Source organism: Balaenoptera physalus (genome assembly GCF_965194825.1).
Source record: "Balaenoptera physalus genome assembly, chromosome: 1".
NCBI lineage: Eukaryota > Metazoa > Chordata > Mammalia > Artiodactyla > Balaenopteridae > Balaenoptera > Balaenoptera physalus.
Window position 1 is genome coordinate 94,154,989 of NC_138882.1, and position 11,309 is coordinate 94,166,297.

Sequence of the window (11,309 nt, forward strand, 5' to 3'; positions counted from 1 at the left end):
CAGCCTTGTCACTAAATTTATTTCACAGCAAAGCTTTGAAACAAACTTAAGGAGGAAATATGATAATTTAAGAAGATGGATCAAAGCCCATTCGGTCCAAATTTTTTATTTTTTTGGCTGCTCCCCGCGGCTTGTGGGATCTTAGTTCCCTGACCAGGGATCGAACCTGGGCCCTAAGAGTGAAAGCGCCAAGTCCTAACCACTGGACCACCAGGGAATTTCCTCACACAGTCCAAACTTGACCTCAAGTGCCTGTTTAAGTTTCATTCACGTCCTCTGCTGATTAGGTCAATGGACAAAGGTTGGGACTTCCCTGGTGGTCCAATGGTAAAGAATCTGCCTTCCAATGCAGGGGATGCATGTTCGATCCCTGGTCAGGGAACTAAGATCCCACATGCCAAGGGGCAACTAAGCCCACGCGTGGCAACTACTGTGCCCGTGTGCCTTAACTAGAGAGCCTGTGTGCCGCAAACTGCAGAGCCCACGTGCTCTGGAGCCCACACACCACAACTAGAGAGAAGCCTGCACGCCTCAACTAGAGAGAAGCCCGAGTGCCACAACGAAAGAACCCGTGCGCTGCAATGAAGATCTCATGTGCTGCAACTAGGGTCTGACGTAGCCCCAAAAAATAAATAAGTAAAAGAGACTTTGTCTTAAAAAAATAAATAAATAAAGGGAAACACTTTGTTTCTAAAGAGAAGCATTTGTGGGTGTGACAGAGCAAAAGCAGAAATAAATTGTGGTAAGTTAACCAGGCCCATGATGTTAGATGTGGTTAGATCATCTAATCCAACCCCTGCATTGCACTGACCCTGCAAAAGTTATGCCACACTCCTTAGCATGCAGATTTAGTCACTCTAACTAAGCAGAGTTCACGCAGAAACAGTCATTAGAGACTGTTGGCACCTTTAAGGTTGCCATCCATTTTTTGTGGGCCTCCTTCCAGGACTTGTCTATGTGCCCACACGCATGTCCACCTCCCCAGGCACAGCGTCAGGCCCATTGTTGTCCCACATCATTTGCTACTATTAATAGCTCAAGTTTGTGAACAATTTCCTGTTTCAAATACAAATTATTGAGAATTCAAGGTTATTCCTTATAATTACATCAGTCTGACTCACTTGTATTCCCACGTGCTTTCCTGAGATGGAGGTAGGGGGTATACTAAATAGTGCACCAGGAATGCCACACAGGCCTGGCCACACCCAGGAGCATGTGACCAAAGCGAATGTCATCCATGGTGAGTGCCACTGGGGAAAAAGGCTGAGAACTTCCTTCTAGACAACAGGAAGTCAGACTTTTAATTCTGGAATTGCATTAACTCCAATAATCATTTCAAAAAAGTGGTGGGGCGGGGGGCACAGACACTGTCTCTGTCTTCCAGGGGTTTATAATTTAAAGGCACGGAGACTTGAATTCAGTGATCCATACAGATAAGACATCACATTCTCCATCTTTTTAGACTAATTCTTCCATGAACCAAATGCTTGGGCCCCACAGGATATTTGCAGCTCCCAAACACAGCAGAAGCCATAGCAACAGCAGCACTGTGGAGCTAAGACTGCTGAGGCCTTGCTGTGCGCAGGATACTTTGTAAGGGTTAGCTCCTTTGAGACTCTCGATAATCCTTTAAGGTGGATGCTATGATAATCCCCATTTTACAGAGGACGACACTGGAGGTCAGAAAGTGTAATAATTTACCCAGGGTCCCAGAGTCAGTAAATCACAGAATAGGAATCCACACCCAGGCAGTGCCCTTGTTCATAATCACTGCACCGCTCTGCCTCCCCAAGGACAAGGGGACTGAGAATGAAACCTGCTAACTGCTTGAATGGGGTTCCAGTAGCTGGAAGGCCTCTCCTCCACTTGTTAAAACCCTATGCATTACGCATGCACTAAGGCTTTGTCATCACTCTTTCTGTGAAACGCCTCTCCCATCAGAGGTCACACTGCTCTCTTCCCCTCCAGCACCCTGTTTAAATCTCTATGTAGTGGGCTTCCCTGGTGGCACAGTGGTTGAGAATCCGCCCGCCAATGCAGGGGACCCGGGTTCGAGCCCTGGTCCAGGAAGATCCCACATGCCGTGGAGCAACTAAGCCCGTGCACCACAACCACTGAGCCTACGCTCTAGAGCCTGCGAGCCACAACTACTGAGCCTGTGTGCTGCAACTACTGAAGCCTGTGCGCCTAGAGCCCGTGTGCTCCACAATAAGAGAAGCCACTGCAATGAGAAGCTTGCGCACCGCAATGAAGAGTAGCCCCCGCTCACTGCAACTAGAGAAAGCCCGCACGCAGCAACGAAGATCCAATGCAGCTGAAAATAAAAATAAATAAATAAATAAATAAATCTCTATGTAGCGCTTGTGATGTTAAGCATTTGCTGTCTGCATGGAGAACTTCCTCCTTTTACCTTTGGGGTTATGTGCAAAATCTGCAGGTGAGATAGGGCCACCCTTAAAGATACCCAAACACAAAATTTCTCTCTCACTAAGCAGGCCACATCCAGACCTGTGTTTTGGGCACTGTGTTTTGCACTGTGTGTGTTTATGGTGATATAGAGGTTTTAGCAGAGGAAATGTGGTTTGGCGTAAAAAAAGAATAGGCTGAAACTGCAGCATCTTCACTAACTGTGTGACTTTGGACACGCTGTTTAATCAGCATGAGCCCTGATTCCTCCTCTGTTAAAATGGAGGTAATATGCACGTGTCACATGATTGTTGATTAAATGAGACACTGTAGGGCCTCAACCTGTCAGCACCTTTAACGCTCATCTTGCATTATCTTCAATGAGCCCTGAAGATACTTCTGACCACATACGTGCAATGATACTATGTGAATTCAAGGGGAATAAAGATATCCAAGATACTGTTCTTCCCCCTGGAAACTTACAAAGAATAAAATGATATACTATTTAAGTTGCCACCAAGATAAAAATAAGAAAGGTGTCGGGAGTCAAGATACAATTCATCGCCAAATAAATATGATCAGTGATCATTATGATGGGAGTTCACAGGAAGACACAGACGTTTTGTGTTGGGATGTCAGATTAATCTTCCATCAGAAAGTGGACTCTCAGCTGAGTTTGAAGGATGAGGCTGAGCCAGAAAAATGAAGAAGAGACAGGACATCTCCCCAGGTGCGGGGGTGGAGGGACGCTCTGGCCTGAGATCTTCTCAGGGCACAGTTCTTATGGGACAGGGCTGTCAGACTCAACCACCTACGGGGCAGAGTAGGGGACACACATGGGGAGGGGGGGGTGGAGGCGGGTGTCAGACCCAGCAGTGCCGCAGCCTACAGTGGGACAGACACTCAGCTCCAGCCCATGGCTGCCAGGTAAGAAACTGGGACCTGTGGTTGCCAGATAGTCTGATTTTTTTTTTTTTCCAGAGAAGATGGAAAGCTGGATTTCTATGCAAAATCTCACTATTTTGAAATGTTTGTAACAAATGGGACAAAATTTAAAAATTCTCTGCAGGCCAAAGAAAACACACGCACAAGCTGGATTCAACATAAAGAGCTTTTGTTTAGAATTTCTGTGATTGAAGATGCAGGAAAGCAGAGAGTAGAAAGATAAAGTATTACTTGAATGCCAGGCTAAAATATTTGGATTTTTTTCTTTCAGAAAACACAGGACAATGGGGAAATGCCAGCTAACGCCCCTTCCACTTATAGCCCCCAAAAGGAGAAATCATTTTGTTTGCTATAATTTTTATTATGATAAGTTTTCCCTATTTATCCCTCTTAATGGTTTTGCCTAAGAAATCAACTTGACTTATCACTATAATAATGAACTCTGCTTTGTTTACTCGTAAAGGCATGAAAACCCTAGACTAGTGCCTAACTCTTTGTTTAAATATTTTAGTTTTAAGGGTGGCTCTGTGCCTTAATCGCTTCAGCTGTAAATGGAAAGGCTTAAACTAGATAATATTGAATGTCCCTTCAAGTTCTAACATCCAAAGAGCCTATGACTCTATAGAGAAGAAATTAAATTAGTTCTTATTTGATGCATACTAAAAATATAGTGGTAATACATACATATTTTAATCTAGCAGTTTTACAGTTTTCAAAGAGCTTTCTTATTTACTTTTTTTCAAAGACCCCACTAAGATCCTATTATCACTCCCATTTTACAGAGAAGAAAACTGAGGCTCAGACAGGTTAAGTGTCTTGCTCATGACCACCCAGGCATCAGTGGCAGAGCTGGAGTTCCAGCCCAAGTTCTAACTCTTCTTTCCACATTCTATTCCCAACATACCTCTTGCACTAGAACCTCAAAGAGAGGAATGAAATATGGTAAGTTCCTGAACACTCTTATGGGTGATGGTCTTGAGTTCCTGAGGAACATTTTCTGTATCTTTGGAAACAGCCTGATATTCTTTCTGCATCAAGGTTGGTGGGGCAGGAGGGTGGGAGGGGCGCATGAGAGAGACCCGTATCTGTCCTTACCTTATTCAGCAGGCAGTCTTCTAAGTTTCCTTCCATTAGGGATTTCATGTCTTCTTGGTCTATGCTGAGCAGAACAGCAACGTCTTGGTTTGTCTCTCAGCAGAGAGAGCACTTGTGCGTAGATTTCCCAGTGATATTAGTCTCTGGGTGCTGAATTTCTCTGGGAATGTGTATGTGGACCACAGACTTGCCTTCTCAATTCTTCATTCAAGCTCTCATTTCCAAATTGTGAGCATCCATCTTTCATCTTTTGGGAAATTAAAAAAAAAAAAAAAGAATTGAAGAAGGAGAGTTGATGAAACTGCATTTGAGTCCAGCCAAATTTTACTCTATTTAGCTCTGTTGACTGGTGCTTTGACCGAAGGGCAATTTTCCAAGTTGTATTTCCCACTCAAATACTCAAAAGTTCCATTCAAGACGGAAATGCCCTGTAGTTGGCTTCTTCCGAACTATGTATGCTCTTATCCTGACACTAGATGCACCTTTGAGCTCAGTATCTTATATCTCCTTGTTCTAATCCTGTTGACAGTAAATATCCCTTGCCCTCCAATCCAGAAAACCCCACAGATGGATTTACCTTCTTTACAATAAACAAATAAGAAACTGCCAAACAACCAGCCTGGCACCCATGATTATGCCTACAAACAAGTGATCAGGACACAACAATCCGCATGTGGAGACACACACACACACACACACACACACACACACACACACAGGCATGGGCACGCACAGGCACACACACACACACAAGTATGGACACACACAGGCATGAACACAGAGGCACACACACACACAGGCATTGACACGCACAGGCACACACACACACACACAGGTATGGACATGCACAGGCACACACACACACACACACACAGGTATGGACACACACAGGCACGAACGCAGAGGCACACACACACAGGCATTGACACGCACAGGCACACACACACACTGGTATGGACGCGCACAGGCACACACACACACACACACAGAGGCATGGACACGCACAGGCACACACACACACACAGGCACGGACACGCACAGGCACACACACACACAGGTATGGACACACACAGGCACGAACACAGAGGCACACACACACAGGCATGGACACGCACAGGCGCACACACACAGGCATGGACACGCACAGGCACACAGAAGCACACCCAGGAGTCGCAGGACAGGATCCTTCCGCTCGCCTGCTGACCTTTAAATCTCCCTCTTCCCACCTGAAAGCTAGCAGTAAAAATAAAGTCAGTGTAAAAATAAAGCCGAGGAAACACTCACATCTGGTTTTGCCAGCAAAACTATGTTGGAAAACAGCTCAGGCAGCAAATTCCCAGTCTGGCTGGCTGGGGCTAGTTTTATTACAGAAAAAAAAAATTTCACAATGGCTTGATCTCCCTGAAACTGGTAAACATCAGAGTCTGCTATCAGATGATCTAAAGGTGTGAGAGCACTTCTGGGAGCCCGGCTCAATTCGGAGCAATGTTCCAAAGGCAAGTGTTTTCTCCAAACCCACCTCTGAGTGCATCCTCTGGGTGCCCAGCAACCATGCTGGGCGCCCGGGCTGCTCTGCGCTCTGTAACCACAGCATTTGCATATCTTCCCGAACTTGGCACCATCTGAAAGCCACATCCACATCAGAGCTCCGGCTGCTCCGTGCTCCACCCGCCTCACTAATACCAGTGTTCCGTCCAGCTTCTACAGCTCCCCTCTGGGAACCTGCAGTCTGATATGAATATGGTAAAGCCACCCACCCCTCCTCAATACCGCCTCGACTTTTCATTTTCTTCCATTTGTAATTTTAAACCTCCTTCTTTTGATAGCAAATGTTCCCGAATATTTCAGAATCTTCTTCTTTTGCCTTCTCTTACCGCTGGTCAGTCGTTCCAAACTATCAGTTTTTCACAGACCAAGAGTCTCTTCCCTCTGTGCTTCTTGCAATTCAGAGTTCTCTTTCCACCTCATCTTCAACTTCACCAAAGTCCTCCTGTTTTTCCCAGGTGTTCTTGCTTTTGTCCTTACTTCTGCTTCACTGCAATCATTCATGCAGGAGCCCCTTTCCTCTGGTGGGGCCTTTCCTACTATTCTAAGGTTACCCCAGTCGCCCGTCATCAGATGCACAAACTTTCATCCTTTTGCGCCTGTGGTGGCCTTACCTCAATTGCTCCAGTACCGCAGCTGATCAAAATGCTGAAAGTGGCATTCTTCTCTCGTGCTAGGGTCCAGTGACACTTGCCAGATGTGAGCGGGGAGAGCAATGAACAGGGCCAACTGAGGAGCCTGGGAGAAGAAGAAGGAGCACGTGCTCAGGGTGGCTTACTAGAGTCTAATTTTACCTGGATGCTGTACCCAGGAAATGGGGTGTTGTATAAACACAAGCAGTTCCCTGCTCCATGATGTTCCTTACGGGCAAAGGTTCTGAAATACAGGCCAGTCCCACAAACACAGGTGCTCTGACAGATTGGCAAAGACAACATTTCTTTGTAGATAGAGATCTCTGGCTAATTGGATATTGGATCAGCAAATATTTATTGAGCAACAGATTGCCCAAGGCACTGTGCTGTGTCACTGAGAGGGATTAAAAATGGACTCAGATTCCCCTCTTTCCTCGGGAAATAAATATCCTCGTTTCTCATGACTCACACCAAATGCAAGTATGAACATGTAAACCAACTTTCGCTCAATTTCTGTGGTGAGGACCAAGAAGTTATTCTTTAAAGTCAGTTTAACAAGGCATTCAAACCCTAAACCATCAATATGAGAAGCCCTGGGAAGATCATGTCACCTGGTTCACCAGCAAAGGTGTTTGTTACTGATTTACCTTAGTGGCCAGGATTTTCATACCAAAAAGGGGAAGGGTTGGCTTGATTCAGATCAATCTTAAATATACAGATTTGTTAAACTTCACCAAGGTTATAAATTCTGACTTATTCTTTCAAAGATTTCTTTTAATCCCAGGGTGACTCAAATCTGACAGTTCAGAGGACAAAATAGAGATAATTGTTTAAGCTGTGAGGAAGCCCCCAACAATGAACAGACCCTGTCTGTTCTGTGTCACCTGTGTAGCCCGGTACCTAACTCAGGGGTCCCCAACCCCTGGGCCGTGGACCGATACTGGTCTGCGGCCTGTTAGGAACCGGGCCACATGGCAGGAGGTGAGCGGCAGGCGAGCGAGTGAAGCTTCATCTGCTGCTTCCCAAAGCTCTCAGCACCACCTGAACCATCACCCCCCGACACCCAGCCCCCCACCCTGTCCGTGGAAAAATTGTCTTCCACGAAACCAGTCCCTGGCGCCAAAAATGTTGGGAAGCACTAACCTAACACATAACTGACCCTCAATGAATAGTGGTGAATATTTCTTTGCCTTAAACATTAAAGTGACCATTCTAATAAAATACTTTGAGATGCATAGAACAGCAAAGATGACCTGTTGCAAAGTAGTATATACTCAGTGATCCCAGACTGGGCTAGAGGAAAGGAAAGGAAAATATCTAGATCTGTGTCCATCTGGCTGTGTGTCCATCCATTTATACTTCTGTGCACTGGAATGTCATTCTGGATCTTCCTCACTCAAATGGCCCAATGCTGAAAGGCAACCCAGAAACTTATTTTTAACAGAGACCAGCTGTCGATGTAATAAAGCTCCTGCTATGGCTTGGATGACACTTTATTTTCAAATTAAATAGTAAGGTATTTCCATGTTCATATCTCTCTACCTGGTAAACAGAGTTATATTTTCATCTGAAACTTTTCCTCAAGTCAGGGTGCAACTCCCTTCCCTCTGCTCTGAGTCATGTGAGGCTGGCATGTTTTTCAGTTGACATCACCAGGAAAACACTGGGAGTGAAGAAAGCCTTTAAGGAAGAAGACATTTGGCTTTATTAATCTGTTATACCATGAAACTAACTGGTTCACCTAAGTTTCTGTGATACCTGAGTTAGGAAGTGGCAGGAAATAGGTGATGGGAGGAATTAATTGTTCCTAGTTCTTGGGAACACAGGGGACTGCTTTTCCTCCCCCCTCTATTGCTCATGACACATGACAAATTTATCTGTTTTTAGTTAAAAGAGACCCAGCCAGAAGATAAAGACATAGAGATCGAGGGAACAAAATAGAAAGTCCAGAAATAGACTCACACAAACACAGTCATTTGATCTTTGATAAAGTGTAAACACATTTCAGTGGAGGGAAGATATTTCTTTCCACTAATGTGTATTGGAAAAATTGGTTGTCCATAGGAAAAGAAATAAACCTTGATATAAATCTCATACCTTACATAAAGATTAACTCAAAATGGATCATAGATCTTAATGAGAAACATAAGCTGAATCCTTGTGACCTGCGGTTAGGCCAAGAGTTCTTAGGAATGATAAAAAAAAAATTGATAAATTAGACTGCATCACATTTAAGAACTTTTGTTCTTCCAAAGATACTGTCATGAGAATGAAGAGACAAGATATGGACTAGGAAGATATATTTGAAAACTACATACCCAACAAAGGACTTGTATCCAGAATATGTAAAGAACTCTCAAACTTAATAATAAGAGAACAACACAACTTAAAAATGAGTAAAGGGCTTGAACAGACACTTCACCAAAGAGGATATAAGGATGGCAAATAAGCATGTGAAAAGATAGTCGGTATCATTAGACATTCAGGAAATGCAAATTAAAAACACGAAAAGATACAATTACATACTTAATTGAATGGCTAAAATGAAAAAATGGTGACAATACCTAGTGTTGACAAGTATACGGAGCAACTGAAACTCTCATACATTTCTGATGGGAACGAAAAATGGTTTGGTAATTCCTTATGAAGTTAAATATATATTTGACCCCCAGCAATTCCACTCCTAGGCATATAGCCTAGAGAAATGAAAACCTGGTTTACACAAAAACCTGTACATGAATGTTCACAGCACTGTTATTTGTGACAGTCAAAAGTTGGATGCCACCCCAAAGCTTCTCAACAGGTGAATTGATAAACTGTGGTACATCCATACCATATAATAATATACAACAATAAAAAGGAACAAATTATTGATATACACAACTTGGATGAATCTTAAATACATTGTGCTGAGTGAGAGAACCCGGTTTCAAAAAGTTACATATTGTATGATTCCATTAATTTGGCATTCTCAAAAATTCTTGAAAAAAGACCAAGTTATAGTGGTGGAGAACAGATCAGTGGTTGCCAGGGGTCTTGGGTGAGGTGAAGGTGTGACTACCCAAGGGATAGCGTGAGAGAGTTTTTTGGAATGGTCTAACTGTTCTGTGTTCTGATTTTGGTGGGGTTTTCATGAATCTGTATATATGTTAAAATTCATACAACTTTTCACCAGAAAAAAAAAGTGTTACTATAGATCATTTTTAAATAAAGAAACCCAAAGATATTGATTATAATGAAAATACAATCAAGTTACCAGGTCCTCATAGATAATACATTTTGTGTTATTTTTTGGGAAAATGTAAGTATTGTGTAATCAAATAGTATCTTTTTAAAAAAAACTTTTTAGAGCAGATTTAGGTTCACAGAAAAATTGAGAGGAAGGTAGAGATTTCCCATATACTCCCTCCCCCAAGACATGCATAACCTCCTCCATTATCAACATCTGCCACCAGAGTGGTACATTTGTCACAGTTGATGAACCTACATTGTCACACCATTATCACCCAAAGTCCTAATTTACATTATGGTTGACTCTTGGCGTTATGCATTTATGGGTTTGGACAAATGTATCCATCATTATAATATTGTACAAAGTATTTTCACTGACCTAAAAATACTCTGTGTTCTGCCTATTCATCCCTCCTCCACCCCCACCCCCCACCAACTCCTGGCAACTATTCTTTTTTATAGTCTCCATAGTTTCACCCTTTCCAGAATGTCATATAGTTGGAATCATACAGTATGTAGCCTTTTTAGATTGGCTTCTTTCACTTAGTAATATGCGTTTAAGTTCCTCCATGTCTTTTCATGGCTTGATAGCTCATTCTTTTTAGTGCTAAATAATATTCCATTGTCTGGATGTACCACAGTTTATTTATCCGTCGCCTACTGAAAGACATCTTGGTTGCTTCCAAGTTTTGAAAATTATGCATAAAGCTCCTACAAACATCCAGTTACAGGTTTTTATGTGGATATAAGTTTTCAGCTCCTTTGGGTAAATACCAAAGAGGGTAATTGCTGGATCATATGACAAGGATATATTTGGTTTTGTAAGAATCCACCAAACTGTCTTCCAAAGTGGTTGTATCATTTTGTATTTCCACCAGCAATGATTATAATTTCCTGCTGTTCCACATCCTCTCCAGAATTTTGTACTGTCAGTGTTTCAGATTTTACCCATTCTTATAGTTGTGTAGTGGTATCTCATTGTTGTTTTAATTTGCATTTCTCTGATGACTTATAAGGTGGAGCATCTTCTCATATGCTTATCTGCTATCTGTATGGCAGTGGTGAGGTGTCTTGTTAAGGTCTTTGGCACATTTTCTAACTGGATTTTTTGTTTTCTTCTTCTTAAATTTTAAGAGTTCTTTGTATATTTTGGGTAATAGTCCTTCATCAGATGTGTCTTTGGCAAATATTTTCTCCCAGTCTGTGGCTTGTCTTCTCATTCACTTGCCATTGTCTCTCATAGATCAGTAGTTTTTCTTTTAATGAAGTCCAGTTTATTCATTAGTTCTTTCACGGATGGTGCCTTTGGTATTTTATGTAAAAAGTCATCACCATACCCAAAGTCATCCAGGTTTTCTCTAAAGTTATATTCTAGGATTTTTACAGTTTTGTTTTTTATATTTAGGCCTATTATCCATTTTGAGTTAGTTTTTGTGAAGAGTGTAGGTGTCTAGA

General features: G+C 42.7%; 2 protein-coding genes across 12 annotated transcripts in view; both read right to left on the reverse strand.

Moving 5' to 3' along the window:
- The window catches only part of MAB21L3 (mab-21 like 3), a 91,982-nt gene extending 87,417 nt beyond the window's left edge, over positions 1–4,565 (reverse strand). For all 9 annotated transcript variants that reach the window (XR_014262948.1, XR_014262949.1, XM_082459767.1 and 6 more), the window contains exon 1: positions 4,447–4,565. Coding sequence is in view for 7 of the 9 variants with exons in the window: in XM_082459767.1 (XP_082315893.1) it covers positions 4,447–4,494 (48 nt within the window). In the remaining 2 variants the exon portion in view is untranslated. The remainder of the gene's footprint in view (positions 1–4,446) is intronic.
- Positions 4,566–4,587: 22 nt separating this feature from the next.
- The window catches only part of SLC22A15 (solute carrier family 22 member 15), a 129,682-nt gene continuing 122,960 nt past the window's right edge, over positions 4,588–11,309 (reverse strand). The window contains exon 13 of one of the 3 annotated variants that reach the window (XR_014262696.1): positions 4,588–4,693. The gene's annotated coding sequence lies outside the window, so the exon portion shown is untranslated. Of the gene's footprint in view, positions 4,694–6,605; positions 6,730–11,309 lie in introns of those variants that run through there. The other 2 variants (XM_082458731.1, XR_014262697.1) reach the window with 2 other exon arrangements.